Here is a 21183-nt window from a genome sequence, read left to right as displayed (position 1 = left end):
GTATTTATTTTTCAGTGGCAAAAGTCAAAAAGGTGATACAAGTTGTAACGCCATACATTTTATTTTTTCACGAGACATTTATTATTTCTTTTTTTATGTCTTACACATTTGTTTCATCTTTATATTAATGATTTATGCATATAATTATATACATAGAAGTGTGGAACTGCTTGTCTTCATGTATTATGTTCGTCCGTGTACATTAAATATAATCCTTATACACTTTCTAATATTAAATATTAAAAATAATTGAATGAGTCAGAGGATCGTTTTGTCAAAAAGACAATAATGCATACGTATTGTCGTCAGAAATTTAAATTTCATATGACTAGCTATATAATATTATTGAAACTTTAAAAAGCTACCAAAATTCAGCTCTTAGATGGAGCGTAAAAAATCATCAATTACAAATTGTTCTGCTCTTACAAATGCGCGCACACATACGTTCAAGCATATGAAATTCTGAATGAACCAGTTTTTTAACAATTAGTTAACATATATTAGTACCACAAATCACAATTTGCCTGAATCATTATACAAACACTACCGTAGAATCTAATATATTATATTGTAGGCGCTCAGCGCACTGAATCATTTAATTTAATATCGGTTCTGTTCACTATTTTACATGAACAATAAATCATAGCTTTATTTATGTACAATATCATGTACTTTGATGTGAAAACTATACAGGATGATGCAAACGCTGAGTTTCTTCATGTATACTTGCAAAACTTATCATTTCTCAACGTGTCGCCCTCACGCCTTTTTTACTTTTGATTTACCGATTTACTCATTGCTAGTGATAATAGATAGATAGTTTCTATAGTAAGTTCTAAAACTTACTCTGAACAGTTACACTCTTTTTAAGACAATATTCCCTACTGACTCTATACGAAATTGTACTATACTTGATGTATCAATCAATTGCAGTCATAAATATTTTTCCTATCAATACAAAGACAGTAACAAAAAATTACTTGGTTAACTGATTGACAGCAGGTTATACAAAATTATTCGCTTTATCCAAGTCATAACTATTAAGTTTTGATGGTTGAATGCTATGCGCATTTCGTTTCAATTTTCTAACTACCTATGCTACATCCGCGCAAGAGTTTATACAGCCGCGTATAAATGTAACTAGAACGTAATATTATAATCAAATTTATAAACCAACGTCGATACGTATACATGTATTTATAATACATATAGTCACATGTACTATTTACACAAAAAGCACAAATTAACAAATTTTCTCGGTCGATGTATTCCTCTGAAACGAGATCAATGTTTGTAGTAACCAAAACTCGTCTGATTTCTATTGAAAAATTCAAAATTCATAATACGTATTTCCAGCATACATACATATCCTGCCAGTGAATCGGTCAATTAAAAATCTAAGTAATGGAATGATACTCTGGTAATGCATTGCGAAACAAAGTTTTGAATTCGTCCGGCGTAAGATGAGTCCACATCTTCTGTCGCATCTCTTGTCGAGTCGAGATAAGAAAGAATCATAACACCCACCGAATGGGTGTACACGCATACATAATAACAACGTGCAACTTTGTCGTCTGCCAGAGTATACAAAAATTCGTCGATTCACCACCTTACGTAATTCCTGTATTCCTCGTGGATGCTGACCCGCTTGATGGTCTCGTAGCCGAGGATGATGGAGAAGCTAAAGCAGGCGGACTGGACGAGTCTTGCCGACAGACCTTTGGTGAACATATGCAGACCCTCTTCGAGCCATAAAACCCGGAAGGCGTTGCACATGCTGTCCAGTCGCTGAACCTGCAGTCGAGCCCGAACTACGTCTAGCGGGTTTGTAATAATGGTCGTGGTGAAGCCTCCCAGAGTCGCCGCTATTGATTGGATCAGCAGGTGAGACACCCAGTCAGGAAGTATTCTTATCAGCTCGTCTGTGAAGAGAAAGACAGATTAGCGCCAAGTGAGCGATTGCTCGAAAATAACCTCGTTATCAGCCTCTTTCGCTCAAAATTTCTGTATGTAAAAAACAGTTATGTAAGTGTGGGTTAGTTACAATTTTAGTTGTATTATACACACCTTGGTAAGTAGTGTAGAGTCCCCACCACAACGCGCTATTAGGGACATAGGCACAGAGAGATGCAACATAGCCTCGATAGAAACCTTTAAAACCATCTCTTTGGTATATCAGTCGCACTATTTCTGACGAAATTTGCGCTCGAGATTTGCCAGGTTCAAAGCTTATTCCTAATGGATTCATACCCATCTGAACAATTAGAAAAATGATTAATTACCTATTAGAGACATGATCAACTTATCAAGCATCGCTTAACAGCTTAAAGAGTCACTGCTCCTCACCTTATCTACAGCCAATTTCCCGTGTTTATAGCTGACACCTAGCACCATCAAATGTTGACTGAGTACGTCGAATGGAACTACAATGGTTTGACCTACAATGCTGGCAGCTCCACCTCCAATGAGAGCCTTTATTCGGGAATCAAGTTGGGAAGTCATGGCTTCTCGGTTCAGAATATGCCTGACACCTTCGTACGTCGAAACATAGAAGACTCCCGAGACTATCTGTATCGAGCTGATCCAGAATCCACGATACAAGCCCGAAAAACCCTCCAGTTTGTAAATTTTTCGATAAGCATCTATCATACCTGTAACAACAATGCGTGGTAAAGCATGTCCAACTGGTTATGTAAAAAATGATAAGATGTTATCCAATATCTTTACCTGTATACATATGGCTTCTCCTCTGAATCTGGAGACGTGTCTTTATGACAGTGAGCGGGTAGAGACAGCATCTTACCGAGAAGGAAGACAACATACTCAAGGGAAAGAACTTGGTCTTGTCCATCATATCCCACTCGATGGTACGGATGAAGGGTGTCGCTTCCACTGTAGCCATGTTTGTATTCATCGCCTGACAACGCAACCTTACCTTCCAAGTTCTCGCAAGTCCTACTTAACAATGAGTTGTAATACTGTTGTTGCACATTCCTATGCATCTCACTAGATTTTTTTGGGCATTCCTACCCCAAGTGAATCTGCAACAAAGCATCAATGAGTATCATTCATCGCTCACCCCACATCCACACTGCTCTGATCCCCAAGTTCAACGTACAATCGGCTTTTGGCAGCCGTGCAAGAAACGCAAAATAAACACAAGGTAAATTCGCGTGACGATAAACAATTTCATTATCTTCATTAAGTTTGCGCCGTTAGAAATCTCGTCCTATCCAAGCGTTCACCGAGAGAAAGAGCGAAAATCAATGCACTCCTAGTTCCATTTACGAAAAGTATTTACAAAAACTTCGAGACGCATGATGCAAGGCGAGTATACGTCTTCGCGCTACGCACGCACGTATAACACTGTGGTCTATATAGATATGCTCCGAAACGATGCGCGCGAATTTAAGGTTAACTTCGCGGGGATGATATAACTTACTTCAGAACGTCAAGAGCATTGGATCGCCCTCCGCGAAGACGATCTAATATTCCGAGATTTCCAGAGGAGAAAAGTAAACGTCCATGCGTTTCACCTAATGCGAACGAGCATTTTCTCTCTCTCTGATGGCAGGCTGTATCTCTGTCTCACTCTTGCGCTCTGATCCACGAATATTTCAGTGCTGTTGCAACACGACGAGTAGTCTAGCTCGAACTGATTCCGTAGCAGAAGTCATCGGGGGAAAAGGGGGAGAGAGACTGTGTATGTATAGTATGTATATATTTATAAGTATGTCTGATAGCGAGCACAAAGTCCATATCTGCGCGAAGAATGCTGATGTGTGATAAACAGCTGATCGGGTAAAGCAGACGACACTCTTGCCGTCTGCTGGTATAAGTATATATCATATAGAGTGTGGAACGCCGCGCGACGTTCGAATTTTGAAATAAAGATGATCGACGCGGGTGAAGAGCCTATTAGCCATGTTATGCTGTCGCGTTATATAACCCCGAATATAAGGAAATGCCGGATTCGCCGCTAGTTACGCGGGTTCATTCTTGTACGTATTGTACCGTATCAGCCTATATCACTATTTCGACGAATCCTGCTGACTTGAAAATTCATATCTTGCAGGAATTTTTCCCTTGACCCATAAGAGAGTATGACTATACAGCGATAACAATTTATCGTTACAGAGGCTGAAAAAGCGCGTGTCTGGAAAGGAGGCTGTACATGCACGTGTAGACTGCAGTTGTACACAGTGTAAAATCTTACATGTTTTCTTAACGCATGAATCATGAACGCTCACTCTCGAAACTTTTCGCTAATCTTCATCAGTTATTCCTCAATTCTCATATGCAAAAAATAATATAAACAGAAACCGAAAACGAAAACTCTTCTGCTAGTCACATGTCTCGCTCACACACACTCGCACACGTGTGCTATCCTCGCTCTCTCTCGGCGCGCTGTTCACGTAATCTTCTGCTCGGCTCTCATACCCACACGTGACGCACACATTTTCTCTGTACATACAACGTTCAAGACTCCGTCTTTTCGTTATCTACCCTCACTCGGAGCTTATCGTGTATTTCACGCTCCCCTCTTTCTAACCAACGTATATATATATATATATATATATATTAATAACTATAGATTTCTCTCGGTGAAACCTCTCCTTCGTTACCTGGGTAACTACTTAATGTCCAGTCGACGACAGCAGGTAAATTGCCCATAGAGTAGCCGCATAATCTACCGAACGCATATGACAGTAACGTATCCGTACACGAGAAACGAAGGAGATTGCGTTAATTTCGGCAAGCGCTGCAGAGAGCTCGTGCAGTAGTAGTATAACGAAGCTGTTACGTATATCTCTCTGGCGAGTCGAGAGCGCGAGCGAGTGCGTGAGGCATATATAAAAACTGTCCACGGGAGAGAGGGCAGCTTCCGCCGCAGTTGGGGGTGTGCGCGCCTGCTGTACGTACGTCTCACGTCGTCGTCTTCGTCTGGAGAGTGATATTAACTTTAGCTGTGAAGATTTCGAAGAACGATGTACACGGTGTCGAAGGGGCCCAGCAAGATCGTCGCCAAGACTCGACGAGGTAAGAGAGAGATGGAGAGATGGTCATCGAGCTTCCTTTGATAAGGTTTTGTAATCGCGAGCACGTTGCTGGATGGCGGTTGAGGAGAGTTGATTTGTTGCAAAGGTTGGGAGTGAAAAAAGAAGTGAAAAGTGTGGGTTTTCGTGGGAAATCTTTGGGGATAAGGAGACGAGCCTCTTTTTATTCGATAATGTAGTTTACGTTGGTTGGGTTATGAACGTTTTGCTAAGTATCACTGGTGTTTTTGATTTGCTTTATCGTTCTCTGTTTTGATTCTCAATTCGTGGGCTGTCTAAGAATAGCCTGATTTATTAGAGTCTCAATGCATTGTCACTTTTCCCGTTCACTCTGCAACTCTTAGTGCTGCTTAAGCTTTTTCCTTTTTTGCATCGCTTGAGCAACAATTCAAGCTTGATATTGGCTGGGCTTAATCGGCTGAATGTTTTTGCAGTGATAATACATGCTTGTTATGCATTTTCTTTGAAGGAATCAATCAGAAGCTCGACAGGCTAGATAATCTGCGGGACTTATCTCGAAAGAGCGATCCTGAGGAAGATGCTTCAGAGGAGGACAAAAACAGCGGGTAAATAATCAATTGTTCACTAACCTTCTTTAAGTTGTTCGATTCCAATCACCAATTACAGTCATGTGTTCAGTTATTAATTGTTGTCACAACTTTTATTGTGCTCCAGAAATGTTCCCAAACCAGTTTTCTACACAAATGGCAAACTGAAGCCAAGCTCACAAAGGCATCGGACAAGGCAAGAAGTTATCACACCTCAACATGAAGAACTGATCAAGTTTGTTTGTGAATGTAAGAATGGCAGTCAATTTTACCTGCTTCAAGTTTTTTCTTTTAATTTTACTTAAAACCTGTCTTCCGTTCATAGCATGGAACCAAATCAACTCAAGACAGAGATGCTCCTCCTCAGATGATTCTGATCCATACGAGTCTTCCACCAGTGGTAATTAAATTTTTTGTTTTCTCATGTTGGATTTATTTTTTATTTTGTAGTATAATGAGATTTGGAAAATTCAATGAGTCCAAATATTTACCCGCTATATTTTTTAATAACGTTTTATCATTAATAAACTTGAATACATCCATACAGAAATTTGTTTACACAAATTTTTTTTTAAACAAGCTAAATTTAAACGAGCAACGCATTTGGACGTCACGATTGTCCCTCTTTCAGAGCTACTAAAAGTTATTCATATATATGCACATACATTACGTTTTAGGCTTGACAGTAAACGTTTTAAGTATTCCATACTTCTCAACTAGATTAGGTCGTTTGTATGTGCGCTTTGTCCCCGTTATCGATGAATCTATTGTTAAAACAACAATACTTCAGTATTTCTTATACAGTATAGCTATAACAAACGAATATACAGCGCATTGCATTGATTTCCATCACAATTTATAACCACCACAGCCACAGTTTATTAATACGGATTTATAATTAAAATTTCAGAAACCATAGTCTACTACAACGATGGAGAGCCAAATAACGTCTTGCAAGGTAAAACAAAATCACGCGGATTACGAAACAGCTGCGACAACCCTGAGAAAAAAAAGTCGCATCTATTTATAAATTCGCGTTAACTCTGAAATGTTTCCGAATGGTCAAAATTTATGCAACGCATTTTCCTTTCAGATTTCAAACCTTTCGATCTGGAGTCCTGGTGGGGTAAGAGACTGTTCAACAACATCACGAAGTCCTTGTGAGCGTCACGATCATGAAGCTCTGGAAGTCGATGCGGTCACCGAGAGTAGCCGCCGCTGTTGTGCCCGACGAAGACGTTAATCAACAGTACAACCACGACGTGCATTTCGTTTTGCGCGTTCGCAGAGCTTGCGCCGGAGAGAGCGAGTCTAACTTTCTCTCTTCGAGAGCTGTGTTCATCGGTCGCACAGAAAATAAAATGAAAAAAAAGTATAGCTGTCGCATAGACAGCCGCGAGAGTAGACAATAATAGAGCAATGCGTTATTACCTAAAAAATAAATCACGATGAGGATGAAAGAAAAAAAATGATAAATCATGTGCTGTGTGCGCGCGTGCTGCGGATATAATGAAGAAAAAACACCGTTTTGTGAACACTCTGCTGTCACTTATGCTGTAAGCTCGCGCGTGAACGGAGTTATATTATTAATATAAAGCAAAAATGTTAAGCGAAAATTGCGTATGATGCTGTAGGTGCGTGCATGATGTTTATTGGTACATAAAACGAAAGAGATTGTTATACAGCCCCGTTATATCGTTGTTTCGGTCCTTCATCCCCCAATACGCGGTTCTTCCGTTTGTTTTCTAACCGACGACCGTCCCCCCCTCCCCCCCCCCGTTTAAATAGAGATTACGAACCGGTGGTCGTATAGGATCTTTTTATTTTCGCCGATACTTTTACAATTTGTACACGCGCATGTCTCGCTCGAACGATCGGCATTTTGACAATTGTTAAATGAAAATTAAGTAGTTCTCAAGGTTGTGCTCTATCTTGTTGCGAGAAAGAATGTGTCAAGTCGAGAAACGTATGTGTATGTACGCGTATGCCGCACCCGAGGCGTGGATATTTTTGGAATACAACAAAGAGAAAAAAGTGCAAGACAGCGATCGTCCGAGCGAGAGAAAAAAAAAAGCTGAGTCGCGGTGATGGAATAGAGAGAGAGAACGAGCGAGCGAGCGGGAGCCTCTCAATTGAAAAAAAAAACTCTTGTTAGACTGATACACTTAAGATTCTTCTTCATATATGTTGTTTAAAAGGAACAAAAATTGAACAAACGTGCGCACGTTTGTATGTTATATAATTCTAATATAATCTGCACCGCAGCGATCGCCGATCATCGTCCATCGCGCAGGAGTCGATCATCTTTTCATGGAGGATTTATTATCTGTAATAATAGCCATTATTCGTGTATGCGCAGAGGAAAATATTGTAATAGATGCTACACAATAATAATGAAACGAAATGCTATGGTGCCACTATGATAATATGGACGCGTTCGCTCCTCTCCTCTGATATAATATTATGATCTTCGTTTCGCTCCCGTACGGTACTTTCATACACTTAAACGATAGTCTATAATCCCCGAAAAAAAAAGGTTATTATACAATGACGCGTAGTCAAAGCGTAGTGCAATATGTAAATACGTTTGGCGCATTCGAGCCGAATGTTGCTAGATGTTTAAAGAATATACATATCTTTACATAATTTTGTGTTCTATCCTTTTTGACGAATTTGTCATTTTTTTTTCTCCCTTTTGTTCGAACAACAATATTCTTAGTTATAAATAAATCCGTTGCATAACGTAGATAATATTAGCACGGCTAGCGAATGGATTTGAATCTTTCTAGAAATAGAATACATTAACTCCATTGATGCTTTTTATCATTTTAAATCTATAGCCTGAACTTGGGTAAAAGTCGCTTGTAGAGGGCATGGCGATTTTTCTCGACTCTGTCTGCGAGCAACTTCAGATAATAACAAGACCACGTTGTTCACACCAATGAATGAGGTAAACAAAACAAGATGTGATTTAAAGTAATAAAGGAAAATAAACTGTTGAATTAATCATCTGGCCTTGGAGCAAGTGACCACTGTAAAATACATTGACAAAATGAAAAAGTCATCAGGTAAAGGATAGAAAAATATAATTTTACTCACTAATCCTATAACTTGGCTTCAGTTAATAATAATAAAATGACATTTCTTTTAGCTATAAACGAAAAACTTTGCCAAGGCAAGGATGTTTTTGAACGGATGAATTTCTTGTATCAGGCAAGTTTTCTGTTATCGTCAAAAAATAAAGCCCTTGCATCGTATTATGGCTCCATCATGACAAGCTGTGCTAAAAAAGCTGTTCTTAGAGTGTAAGAATGAATAATATTCAAACTTCATTGCAATCAATAACTTGAAGAAAATAAGAATTAAAATCATTTTTTTGGCAGGGATCACAACTTAAAAAGGACTGTTTGCAGAGCATGTCAAAGTCCTTTAATTCCTGGCAAGACAGCCAAGGTACGATTGATGCCTAAAAACAAATTAATCAAGACTGTGTGTTTGATATGTAAAACCAAAAAGCAAATACCATATAAGGGAAAGCATAAACTGTGGTTTGACCAACCAGAAGCATTGTTGGAGACATTTGAATACAAGCTGAAGAAGAAAACGACTAATGTGGAAAAAAATGTTAGCAACGGAGAATCAAAGGACAGTGATGCTCCAGAAAGTGCTAAAAAGCAGAAATTGAATGATGGCAATAATGCCACTGACAACAAAGCATCATGAATTTTAAGACTGCATATATTTATTTCAAAAGCAGGAAAAATGTTATATGTTGTACATACCTTCAATATGTTATGTAATAAATAAGTTATTTTCTAAAAGTTTTATTCATCTGTGCATTTAATTAACATAGGGAGATTAATCCAACAAAATTTTGAACTTATTACATAATTACACTTACAAATGTGTGGCGCATGCGCGCAAAATTCGTCATGGTAGCGCGAGAAAATTCGTCTGCAAAGTAGCGTTAAAGAACAGTGTAGTGTCAACAAACTTTTACGTTATTTACACAATCTAACAAGTTAAAAAATACCACAATCATTAGCCACGTCAACAATGTCCGCTTACGATCCACTTCAAACCAATCGAAGGTTATGGAACGATCCTGACAACATCCTGAACGACAGTCTTGCGGCTACTGTGATGATGCACCACGACCTCGTATATCACGATGATTGGAAGGCTGTCGTACGCCGTGATTGCGATAAATTGAAGAAAAAAGTACGTCGCATAGATACTTTGATTTATTAAATTTCTTATTCATTTTATTGGGTATACATTTTAGGTTAGAATAATTAGTGGAGGTGCTGTGATCGATGGACCCATGTACACAGGTTTCATAGGTCGAGGGATGCTCACAGCTGCTGTCCTTGGATTGGATGGTAGTACGACATCCATACCAACTACTGATACTATAGTAAAAGTTGTAGAACATTGTGTAAAGAATGATAAAGAAGCAGGTAATTCACAATCATTTTAATTCTAATTTTTGCTCGTTGTAACTTTATAGCCATTTTCATATCCAATTACAGGAGTTTTACTTCTTATACACGACTGTGCAGAGTACTTTTTAAATTTTCTGCAAGCAAAAAAGAAAGCAGAGGAAATAGGCATTCCTGTTCAAATAATCCTTGTAAGAGATGAGATCAACAGCAAGCTTAGTCCCAAGGTCATATCAAGCCCAAGAAGTCCTTCAGGGCTACTATTGCTTTACAAAGTTGCAGGGGCAATGTCAGAGGAAGGCAAAAGCTTGGATGAAATATATAAAACCTGCTATGAAGTTGTGAAAAAAGGCAGTACTTTCAGTATTGGAGTTTACATTGTGGAAGCTGTCGATGAGCCAGTTCAGATTGAAATGGCTAGGGGAGATAGAATGACAGATCATGATATGAAGCGTTTTCCTCATTGTGATTTTTCAACAAAGAAAATTGTTGAAAATATTATTAATGAAAGTATTCATGTCAGTGATTGTAAAAAATTCCCAGAAGGATCAAAGCTTGCTGTATTATTAGATTATTTTGGAAGCAAGTTTTTTATTCCGTCCTTATTCTATAATTGATTATTAAATTTTATAAGTATAATTATCATTACCATATTTTTATAGAATTCACTGAACTGGAATCCAATGTTTTCATTAAAGAGCTGACACACCAATTAAGTCAGTACAAACACAAAGTCGAACCAATTTTTACAGGAGCATTTCATACCTCTCTTCAATCAAATGGATTCCATCTGTCAATTCTTAATCTGTCAAGCCACAAGGACTTGGAGTATTATTTAAATGCACCAACATTAGCTTATTACTGGCCCAAAACTACCAAGTTGAAAGATAATGTAAAAACAAAAAGAAAACAATCTAAAAGTTCTTCAAAGGTAAAAATTATGATCATCAAATATTAGTTAAATTATTTTGAAGAAAAAAAGTTTAATTCGAAATAATTCTTCTGTCATCAAAAAAGACTGATAGTTCTAGTTCAAATTCGAGCAGTTCAAGTTCCGACGACGATGAGATTTCTGAAAAGGAAAGATCAGAGTCTCCAAACGACGGTTTTACGGGAAAAAATATTTTCCTAAAAGCAGTCGAGTACGCCTGCGAAGCGGTGATCGCTTGCGCTAAAAAGATCGATATGTTGGACAAGCCTTCAACTCCCGAAGACAGCAAAAGATGCGGTACGAGATTAGCCACTGCAGCCGAAAGCATAAAAACTTTAATTCGCGAGAAAGAATTCTTAGAGATGAGCTTACCCGATATGCTATTTCGAATATCTCTGGTATTCGAGCAAGATGAGCAAGATCCACAAGCTCGATTGTATATGAAATTTTTCAGTTCCATTTATAAAGTAAGTCATTAACAAACCATTCGCAGAATTCGTACGATACCGTATCAACTAATATTTGTTCATTGCCCGTTTTCAGGTAATAGATGACCGATCAGACAGCCAAGAAGATTTAGACGTCAAAGACTGGATGTATGCTTTTGACAAAGCTATAGACTCCGTCAACAAGGTTGCAAAAGACACGAGGCTTGAAGACGTCTTTCTCGTTGCAAGAGAAGCCTTCGATGATGCTTACTTCGACGCCGGTCTCAATTCCATCGACGCGATAGGCGAAGCGGTGCTAATTGCACAAAAACAGACATCTCACGTCGTGCCCAATTCAGGAAAAATACCCGAAAAGTATATGAACGACAAAGTGAGTATTCTATTACGAATATTTGGTATACAGCTTAATATCCAGGTTCTAATGAAATTCGTACAAATATTTCAGTACTGCGGGTTTGATGAACTTGCGGGAGCTCATGCCGTTGGAGTTTGGATGAGAGGAGCGTATGAGGGAATGAAACTGTTGTATCGGTTTCACGAAAGGTCTAGTAATAAACGACCGGCAAGTGATAACAGTGAGGATGACGATGACGCAGGAGCACAAGTATCGAAATCTGCTAAATATCCTCACGATGATAGCAGTTCATCATAAAGACTGGTTGTTTTTTTACATCATATATATATTCTTTTTAAATCTAACCATTGTAAATTATGAGTAGTTGCAATAATTTTCTAAAATATTCTATTTTTTTTAGTTTGTTAGCTTTCAAAACACTGTAAAAAGTAATTAAATGTTTTTCAAAATGTATGTCAAACTGGTTAATTAACATCGAATTTATAGATACATATATATATAACTAACGTAAAATAGTTAATTTTGTAAACATTTGTTTAAAATAATTATCGAGATAAAGTCTGATGCTACCAGAAATTTTTATGAGAATAAATCTTTATTACTTCAAATGATTTATCTACATTAATTAATTACTAAAATAACTAAAATTTACTTTTTAAATCAAAATTCACATCAATATATATCGAATGTAACAGTTTCACATAAACTTTTATCATTTATTTACGCTTATTAATTAATTTTCGAGCCTCAATATTATCTAAGGCCGTATAATTGTAGTAAACAATATAGTACATACTTCTGGAACAAAACAATCGATACTAAATGATCGTTCAACGCACAATGTTGCGCTTACGTTATAAGGCTCTTTTTATCAAAAGCCCTAGTAATATAAAGTAATCGCTAAAAGCAGTTAACAAATAAATTTCTACCTAATAACAGTTATTTAACGCTTTAACATTCCATTTCATCAGGTCTAGAGAATAAGTTTCGAACATTCACTTGTGCTCGAGTTAAACTTTCTATCGGATTCTGCAATACGAGGGTGTAAAAACTTCGTCATGGAAGAAATTGAGTCAGCGCAAAGCTGCACTTTTCTTGCGATATTTCGATATAGGTATACCTGTTGCGAAAAAATATCTCGCTCTTTTCAAACCAAAGCAAAAAACATACAGTTAACATTTTCACGTTGAACTATCAGGTTTACCGTAACATAAATCTGATGGTACGAAAATTCAAACTCTAGAGTTGGCGCTTATAGTTAAAACTGGTACTTGTTTGCGTTTTTGTTCTACTCAACAAAAATCCTTAAAATTACGGTAAGACCATCTTCACTACCTACATAATCAACCGTCAATACGGATAGCTATCGTAAGCATCGTACAGCTCGTCTTTACTGATAGAAGCTACGGTAGCCAAAGGTGCGGAATGTTCCGTAGGTACCGTGTGCTGTGCCCGACCATTCCTGTCCGTATCCCTGTCACCTGGTACCACAGTCGTCACCTCCAGTGGTTCGATTCCCGTCGACGATGACAGTGTAGATCCCAAACCTGACGATCCGGACTTCGAAATAGGTATCGCCACGGACTCGTTGTGATCGTGATCCTCGTCGTCGTCGTCGTCAGCCTGTTGCAGCTTTCCTGAGTGATGCTCGTGATGATGATGATGATGATGATCGTGATGATCGTGATGATGGTGTCCGTGATGCTTGTGCCCGTGATCGTGATGGTGATGATGCCCATGCCCATGTCCATGATCATGATGATGGTGGATGGCATTGGCGACCTCGGCCGCGTGAGCTGCCGCGGCGGCGGCATTATTCTGAGCGACCTGAGCTGCGTGGGCAGCTTTGAAGTTGGCAGCACGTGCAGCCTCGAAGTCGATGCGAGCGTGATGCAATTGGTCCTCGATGGCCTGAAGACGGGCCTTTGCTGCGCCAACCATAGCTGTCTGAGCGGCCAATTCTCCCGCGGCTGCAGAAGCCGCTGCCGATGCGTGCTCTGAGGTTGCTTGGGCAGCGTTTAAGGCTGTGGTTATTACTTGCACCTGAAACAAGAGATGACGAGTTGGGTGTAAGGATAGGTTTTTTATTTGTTGCGAAAATCCACAAAGCAAAACCTATTCCTGAACCTAGATACCTAAAACATAAATTTCTGAACCTGTGCATACCCAGGCGCCTTTTTAAGCCTACATTTATACCTTTTTATAAGGCTGTGCCGACGAATACACATACTTTCATACACTAATTATAACGTTTGCAGATGAAAAACCTAACTTTCGTCGTGCGAAAACCTCACCTGATGCATGGCCTGCTGAGCAGCGTGAGCCGCGGCCGTAGCTGCTCTCTGAGCCACTTGCAACTGAAGTTTCTCGCTCTCGAGAGCTCGGTGCGCGTTGTAGGCCTGCTGTTCGAGACCTCGATAGATGATCTGTTTACCAGCAAAGGCAGCAGCAGCTGTCGCCGCGCTCAAACCTGCCGATTGGCCTAGTCGATTTTTGGCGACGTAGGCTGCCTGAGCCGCGGCCGCAGGTTGGTTCTTCTCGAAGTTGTGGGCCTGTTGCGCAGCGCCCTGGGCTATGGTGACCAAGGGTCCACCCACACTGTAGCCTACCTATTGAAGCGTTAAATTGTGGATAGAACTTTTTCTCGATGGATTTAAAATTTTCTATAACCTTCGGCCCGAGAAAATAGATCTACAGCTGTACCTTTGGATGGTGATCATGATGGTCGTCGTGACTTGCTGAGGCGAGTGGTTCGATTTCTAGGTTCTGAGAGGAATCGTAGTCCGGGGAGGATTCTGGAATGTACTCGAATTCGTAAGCCTCGGCGGCTTGTATCTCTTCCTCGTCCTGTATACTCTTCTTGGCTAGCACTTTCGGTAAATCGCTCTGCGAGTACAGAGGGTCTTTAGTTATTTTCTTTGGATTTTTTTTTTGGGTATAAATAGAGTAGATGATACGTTCGATTCGATTAGCTTGTTTCCACTTATTGGCATTCAATACAATTTCAATCAAATTTCACTAATAGCGAATGTAAAGAAGTCTAAAGACTTATTCATTGAGAAATACAACAGCTGCTGATTTTGCTCAGTCGATACCATATGCATCGAATTCGGGGAAGTACAGGATTCACTATTGGAGCCCGCACCCAATGGCGTATACGACACTCACGGATCGATCCGAACAATAGCTGCGGTGTCCGAGTGGTTAAGGAGTCAGACTCGAAATCTGATGGGCTATGCCCGCACAGGTTCGAATCCTGTCCGCAGCGGATTTACTTTTTGCAATCGGATTTTGCGTTTTTTCTGTGATATTATTGTCCGGACAAATAAATGAGATAAACGAGAAACAAATGTAACTCGTGTTACGCGCGAATTTTTCAGAATTGTTAAAAACTAAATACATTCGTGTACGGAATCTCGATAAACTAAGTATTGGTTAGTTTGGTAAATCGTTGTTGACAAATTCTGACGATTAAATGATTGTTCAAAATTGTCAAGCTTAAGGAAAAAAAGTGAAATCTTGTCTACTTTTCAGTCCAGTTCAAATTCTTCCAATCTAGCCAACGAAACTCTCACCTCATTAAGCAACGGATGCCTCTGCAAATGCTGCTGAAGTTGTTGCTGCTGCTGCAACTGTTGCTCCTGTTGCAGCTGCTGAGCCTCCTGCAGCTCTTCCAGTTCCCTCTGCTGGTCCTGCTGGTCCTGCCGTTCCTGAGCGTGCTCGATGATGGTCAAAGCGTCGGCCCTCACGAGACAGGCCATTCCGAGAACCATCAGTAGAACGACTCGCCGCATCATCTCGACGACTCTCATGACCAAAGCACGACGAGGATCACCGGACGACTGGAGTCCACTACGGCCGCGGACTCCCCTTTAGACACTCGCGCCCGCAGAAAAGAAGTGCATTGGTCTCTCCGGAAGCCTCCTTCTTGCCCTGCTATTCGGCTACCAGCCAGATCACTCTCTGCAGTCGATGCGGGTTACGAGACGACGATGATTGTGCATCGGCTATAAGTCGCGCCTTTTTTTTGCCCCAACGCGATCCAGTTCGCGGCTTATGCAACGGTGGAGTTTTTTTTTTAGAGTAGGGACCAGGTTGAGGGGGTTTTGAAGGAGCGCGAGGTGACAGCTGTCTGTTCGATGGCCAATTGGCGAGTGATTTATTTGTGTAATCGGTAATGGGGTAGGGATAGCGTGGGCGTGCTAGATCGGTTAAATAGTAATTAATATAAATATAAAGCGACGTTGTTGTGGATAATAACGATGGTCGATTTCTTTTAAAATCGTTCGAAAGGTCCAAGCAATCGTTGGAACACAAAAAGACCCCATGACAAAGAGCCGATCGGGATGTGCGATCGTCTCTCTGCAACAACCGGACACAATAAAGCATAGTACCTGCGAGACAGAGAAAGGACTGGCTTTACAGAATCGACGAGATTTCGCGGTTATCGTGACTGGATCCTCTTTTTCTACGAGTTTTTTCCTCCGCGCCTCCAGCGTCAGTCGAGATCACGGACGTGCGCGCGAGGAAATAGCTGCTGTAGTGGTATCTCTCGCCGACTTCCTCGTGATCGATCCTCTCCCCCGTAAGTCCGTGGAACAGTTTCGCAACTCGACGTCGGCGTCGTTTGCATGACGGAGATGCGTTTTTTTTTTTTTTTTTTGGAGGGACGGCACAATTGCGCGAGCTTCACTGCAGCTGAGGGGAAAATGGATTATAACGTCGATAGATTGGGTTATATTCGAGAGGAGAAATGGAAGAATGTTATGTCGGGTAATTTACTGAAAACAAAACTTTCTTACATTATTTACTGGTGCAGCTGACTGAACCAGGAATTTCGCTAAAAAGTTGTATCAATAGATATTTGTATGTGCTTCTACCTGTAGTCTTCCCTGTACTTCGATTCTTTTTTTTTTTTTTTAATATGGACACTTCATGAAACTCTAACAACTTCAACACTTCATTCCCACAAATAATGGTATATCACGCGGACTATTCAATCATCCGTTACGTCGGCCCTTTGCACCATGAAAATTCCGATTTCCTCCTTTGCCGCTCTGATAACACCACGATCCGATCGCCGATATAATATCTCTCTTCAAACCGATCTCATAATAGATCCAAATCCCAACGAGCTTCTGCGAATTGAATCGATCTCGAGTGCGTGGAAATTCGTATCAGAATGATCAACATCGAAAGTGAAGAAACGAAGCTTCTGTTTTGAAAGACTGACAGGCGGAATGATCTGTTTCTTTTCAGATGTCTTTGTGAGTGAAATGTCGTTGAATGATTATGTGCTGATGGATTATCCAATCGTTGCTGAGATTATGTCATTGTATGGCTAACTGTCTTGGAGAAATTGTGAAAAATGAGAAAATATTTAATGCAGAGATCGGTTAGTGTGCTGTTTATTGGACAGTTAAGTTTCGCTAGTATGGTTTTTACCTAATTTAAAGAGATCGTAAGAAAAATGTGTTATGCTGATGAAATGCCGTTTTAGTTCAACGCTGTTTTACTTATGGGTTTAGAACTAATTGAGTCGTTCGTTTGAGTACGAGATTGAGGTAAAAACACTTTGCTTCTGTATTCAGGGTATAAAGACCTCTAATAAATATTTGGAGTAAAAATGAATTAATTTTATCCTACTTTTAGATTTACATAAATTTAAAAAAAGAACGTATCCCTAACACAGAACGTTTTTTAAAAGTTTAAAAAAAAAGTAATTCAAACGTAGTTTAAACGTTTTATCATTTGGAAAAATTGTAGATGGGTCGGATGTTTTAATGTTTATCAAACATTTTTCCAACTTTTCATTCCAACGTTCGAAAGTTTTAATTCAAACGTTTAAGAAATGTTTAAAAACGTTTTGTGTTATTAGGGAAAGTACAATCAAGATCACCAACACTTTGATAACAAAACACCACTGGGAATTCATTTTCCAATGAAAATCCCGCGCCCAAGACGAGATTAAATGCTCCATCGATTCATAATAATTAGCCGCGAATCCGAGAGCGCGGCTTTCACTCCTGCGTGCTGCACCGAAGCCGCCGGCGACGAAAAGTTGCAAATAAATATCTTTGTCGAAGCGTGTCGCGGTGCAGAAGTTCGAGGCGCGCGAGGTGTCGAAAACGTCGTCTCTTGTAACTCTGAGTACCTGTACGTGCATTTCATATATACATGGTATACAGGTGCAAAATATATAAGAGCGCTCGCTATTATTACGCCAATGGAGCGTGACGAAAGAAAAAAAGTGTCTGGACGATTTTGTCGGGAAATTTATTATATGCACGGGTTTGAAATTTCGTGCATTCTTTTCATTTTAATTGAATGCTGTCGAATGGATTAGCTGATTATTGGGCTATTTTGAATTTTTTGCAGTTTTGGAACGCGCGTTTGAAATGGGTTCGTCAGGTTGGCAGTTTTGGAAGACGGTTCGGGGCATTATTTCGTTCGAGCTTATATGGATGCGATATCCTTGAAGAAGTCGAGAAAAATAATCATGGTTGTTACGAACTAATCGAGTAATATATGTGATAATAAAATGATAACAAGGGAAAGATACTCACTCGTACAGCTAATCCTAGAGGAACGTTTATGGTCCGCCGCAGCCCGCCGTAAGTATAGCTTCGTCAATGCATACGATGCTATTCTTTGCTGTTACTTTTCTCATATCATAAACGCACACGTATCTTGCCCTTTTCGATAACACACTGTATTTACAACCTAAACACTAAACATAAACAAGCGAGTAACGTCGAGAGTCGGCGTTCGCGCATTCATAAACATCACAGCTCATGGGCGTTTACATCTCTTTTTTACAAGCGTCGTTTTCGCCCTGACTCTTTGTGTGTCCGTAAAACTATCAGTGCTAATCGAGAGAGTCTCAGTAGTGATATATAAGTACTTACTTGTGTGATGGGAATCAAGATAAAAAACACGTCTGCGATTTTTGACTCTGTGTGTTTACCGGACGATTTCCTTTGTTCTCCCGAAGGTGAGATAAAAATTCTGATGCACACTTTATTCATTATATTACTGATATTTTGTCGAATCTTATTCCGCTGTCTTCTCGGCATTTTATACGATCAGAGTGATCAGACACACGCGATCGAGTTACGAATTCCTCGGAAGACTGTATAAGTACTTAGCGTCTGCGTCGAGCCTGTTCAAACTCGCTCATGTTTCATTTGTTCAAAAGCCATCTGATTCGTTAATCTCGTTCCTCCTGCCTATAGCGGGATACGATCGTCACAGCATCATCAACTAGTTTGATTTTTAATTTCAGCTTTTTTGTATAATAATCAACAATGATGTCTCTCCCCTGTTCACTGCTGGTCGATCACAGCTCGACTCACCCTGACAGATTCGTTGCACTGATGTCAGCTACAAAGATTCAGGAATTGAATCTCGAGAAGAATTCCACTGTGCAAATTACTGGAAGAGACTCAAAGATGGTTTTCTGTACCTTAAAAGAGTCCATCCAATGCAGTGACAAAAAAATCCTTCTAAACAAATTGATGAGGCACAATTTGGGAGTGCTAGTAAACGATCCTGTCATGGTAGGCCCCTGCTGTAACTTGCAGTATGCCGCACAAATTGATATTGCAGTAAATTACACTGATGCGTTAAAGGGACTCAACAGGTGGGTACTCTCTTTTTATTTTCAATAATCCAGTTTAGCTGACACATTTTCATATTTATTGGAATAATGATCTTTTGCAGAAACATCTGTAAAGTACTAGTCAACGAGTACTTTGCAGGGAAACGTATAATACTTTGCGAAGGAAATAAGTTTATTGTACGCAAGGGTATGAAAGCCGTGGAATTTGTCGTTGTAAGAACAGACCCTACCCGTCCCTATTGCTTAGTTGACACAACAAAAGTCAGCAAAGTTAATTACCTAACAGATGTTGCAAGATATAAGGTATGTGATAATCCTAATTAAAGAAAAAACAACTGTAACTATGAATTAAAAGTTTGATGTGTATCGTATAATAGCCAGAAGAAAAAAGACTGAGCCATATCTCTTATGAAGACATCGGTGGGTATGTCCAACAACTTCAGCAACTAAGGGAACTAGAATTTCCACTCAGGCTTCCCTCGCTGTTCAAGCAATTGAAAGTGGCCAATCCTCATGTCATTATGCATGGACCACAAGGGGTTGGAAAGCTACTATTAGCTAAAGCTTATGCCACTGAAACCAATGCTCATTTTGTACTGCTTAATGGTTAATCTTTTTACTTTCGATAGAAAAATTTTAGCAATTTCTGTAACAACTTTAAAGAATTTTATTTTCAGAATCAATGATTAAAGATGTTCCTATTGATATAAAAATCGTCAGAATACGGTCAAAACTGGAGGAAGCTAAGAAGAATTCTCCCTCAGTAGTTTGTTTCGATGGTCTTCATGAGATTGCTCCTAAAACGGTTTGTATTTCTGACCAAAACTATTTTTATGAAACAATGAGATTCATTCTTGATGTGTCAAATCGCTTTACACATTTTTACAGATGATTGACCCTAATCAACATAAATTCCTCATAAAAGAATTAGTAAAAATGCTAAAGCAAATGGAACAAGACAAGAGCTGTATTGTAATTCTAATAGGCATCACGCATTTATTATCCCAAGTTAACACTGGAGTTCTGCATCACTTTTACAGCATCAAAAATGACAAGTATATTACTTTTGAATATCCAAATTTTTCTGATCGCTATGAAATTCTAAAAATTCATACCAGGGACTTGACGCTGTCCAGCAACTTCGATTTTAATCACGTAATAATTTTGTTTTAACTCGTTCAGCTAACGACGCGTAAAAATCGATTGAGAGAAACGTTTATAAAATGTTTGTTCATAGCTGGCTGCCGGTACCGAAAATTACACTGGTGAACGCTTGGCGGCCTTATGTAAAAAGGTAGCATGGAGAGTGTATAAAAACAAGCACGAGGATTCGATTGGTGTTGAAGATGAAGTCAGCGAGGTTGAGTCATTCATGAATAAAGTTATAACGCTAGCGGATTTCCAGGTAAATTTTGCATACGTGTAAGAGTTTTAAATATATTACTGAACTCTACATTCTACTCATGTTTTTTTATTATCTCTCAGGATATCCTCCACGAAATGTCATGACTCTCAGGAAGATGACTTACTATACTCATAAGCTTTCCTCTTTTTTTTTGTAAATAGTTCACTATACGTATGTGTATAACACATAATCTAGCATCCTAATTTTTGAATGTATAGTTTAATCAAAGTATGTACATGTAAGTGTGTTCATAGTTTCATACTGCATACGATTAGTCTTGGTAATTTAACAGCGTTCAACGTTTGCGTTTCAGCCAAATAAAGGCAAATTTATTTTCTCAAAACCCGTTTTCTTTCTGCCACTGATTCAAATTTC

The 21183-nt window shown here is 39.3% G+C and overlaps 6 protein-coding genes and 1 non-coding gene across 10 annotated transcripts; 5 read left to right on the top strand and 2 right to left on the bottom strand.

Annotated features, from left to right (window-relative positions):
* Positions 1-57: 57 nt before the first annotated feature.
* LOC100123044 (solute carrier family 25 member 44) lies at positions 58-3762 on the bottom strand. 2 transcript variants are annotated; one of them, XM_031926637.2, is made up of 5 exons: positions 3443-3762; positions 2728-3041; positions 2347-2651; positions 2068-2254; positions 58-1922 (listed from the first exon to the last, which is right to left on the bottom strand). In XM_031926637.2, the coding sequence occupies exons 2-5, from the start codon at positions 2912-2914 to the stop codon at positions 1603-1605; spliced, it is 999 nt and encodes a 332-aa protein (XP_031782497.1). In that variant the 5' UTR covers positions 2915-3041; positions 3443-3762; the 3' UTR covers positions 58-1602. The 2 variants fall into 2 exon arrangements, with proteins under 2 accessions (XP_031782497.1, XP_031782498.1); XM_031926638.2 differs by lacking the exon at positions 3443-3762 and adding an exon at positions 3119-3368.
* Positions 3763-4496: 734 nt separating this feature from the next.
* LOC100678647 (MAPK regulated corepressor interacting protein 2) lies at positions 4497-8251 on the top strand. Its single transcript, XM_031926646.2, has 6 exons — positions 4497-5040; positions 5527-5623; positions 5733-5854; positions 5931-6005; positions 6516-6563; positions 6699-8251. Exons 1-6 carry the CDS (start codon positions 4989-4991, stop codon positions 6767-6769), a joined length of 465 nt encoding a protein of 154 aa, XP_031782506.1. The 5' UTR covers positions 4497-4988; the 3' UTR covers positions 6770-8251.
* Positions 8252-8373: 122 nt separating this feature from the next.
* LOC100123066 (ribonuclease P protein subunit rpr2) lies at positions 8374-9432 on the top strand. Its single transcript, XM_016983757.3, has 3 exons — positions 8374-8673; positions 8757-8910; positions 8989-9432. The coding sequence occupies exons 1-3, from the start codon at positions 8658-8660 to the stop codon at positions 9326-9328; spliced, it is 510 nt and encodes a 169-aa protein (XP_016839246.1). The 5' UTR covers positions 8374-8657; the 3' UTR covers positions 9329-9432.
* Positions 9433-9500: 68 nt separating this feature from the next.
* LOC100123073 (triokinase/FMN cyclase) lies at positions 9501-12390 on the top strand. Its single transcript, XM_008215410.4, has 7 exons — positions 9501-9826; positions 9891-10065; positions 10138-10629; positions 10710-10978; positions 11065-11445; positions 11522-11797; positions 11873-12390. The coding sequence occupies exons 1-7, from the start codon at positions 9662-9664 to the stop codon at positions 12077-12079; spliced, it is 1965 nt and encodes a 654-aa protein (XP_008213632.1). The 5' UTR covers positions 9501-9661; the 3' UTR covers positions 12080-12390.
* Positions 12391-12713: 323 nt separating this feature from the next.
* LOC100123080 (tol-Pal system protein TolA-like) lies at positions 12714-16420 on the bottom strand. The gene is made up of 5 exons (XM_008215411.4): positions 16177-16420; positions 15358-15745; positions 14486-14668; positions 14077-14391; positions 12714-13825 (listed from the first exon to the last, which is right to left on the bottom strand). The coding sequence occupies exons 2-5, from the start codon at positions 15592-15594 to the stop codon at positions 13133-13135; spliced, it is 1428 nt and encodes a 475-aa protein (XP_008213633.1). The 5' UTR covers positions 15595-15745; positions 16177-16420; the 3' UTR covers positions 12714-13132.
* Positions 14969-15050, top strand: TRNAS-CGA. Its single transcript has one exon. It is a non-coding gene; the product is annotated as a tRNA-Ser (tRNA).
* A 1772-nt stretch (positions 16421-18192) lies between the features above and the next one.
* LOC100313525 (transitional endoplasmic reticulum ATPase-like) lies at positions 18193-21151 on the top strand. Of its 3 annotated transcripts, NM_001167788.1 has the most exons (9): positions 18533-18776; positions 19068-19424; positions 19505-19706; positions 19781-20009; positions 20081-20208; positions 20292-20458; positions 20522-20558; positions 20641-20808; positions 20889-21145. In NM_001167788.1, exons 2-9 carry the CDS (start codon positions 19090-19092, stop codon positions 20910-20912), a joined length of 1290 nt encoding a protein of 429 aa, NP_001161260.1. In that variant the 5' UTR covers positions 18533-18776; positions 19068-19089; the 3' UTR covers positions 20913-21145. The 3 variants fall into 3 exon arrangements, with proteins under 3 accessions (XP_016838725.1, XP_008213303.1, NP_001161260.1); XM_016983236.3 differs by lacking the exon at positions 18533-18776 and adding an exon at positions 18193-18396 and having other exon boundaries at positions 20292-20558; positions 20889-21151; XM_008215081.4 differs by having other exon boundaries at positions 18429-18776; positions 20292-20558; positions 20889-21151.
* Positions 21152-21183: the final 32 nt, after the last annotated feature.

The sequence above is a fragment of the Nasonia vitripennis genome, chromosome 3 (genome assembly GCF_009193385.2).
Source record: "Nasonia vitripennis strain AsymCx chromosome 3, Nvit_psr_1.1, whole genome shotgun sequence".
NCBI classification, from domain to species: domain Eukaryota; kingdom Metazoa; phylum Arthropoda; class Insecta; order Hymenoptera; family Pteromalidae; genus Nasonia; species Nasonia vitripennis.
Note: the sequence above shows the minus strand (reverse complement) of the source record. Positions and strands in the feature narration are given on the sequence as shown.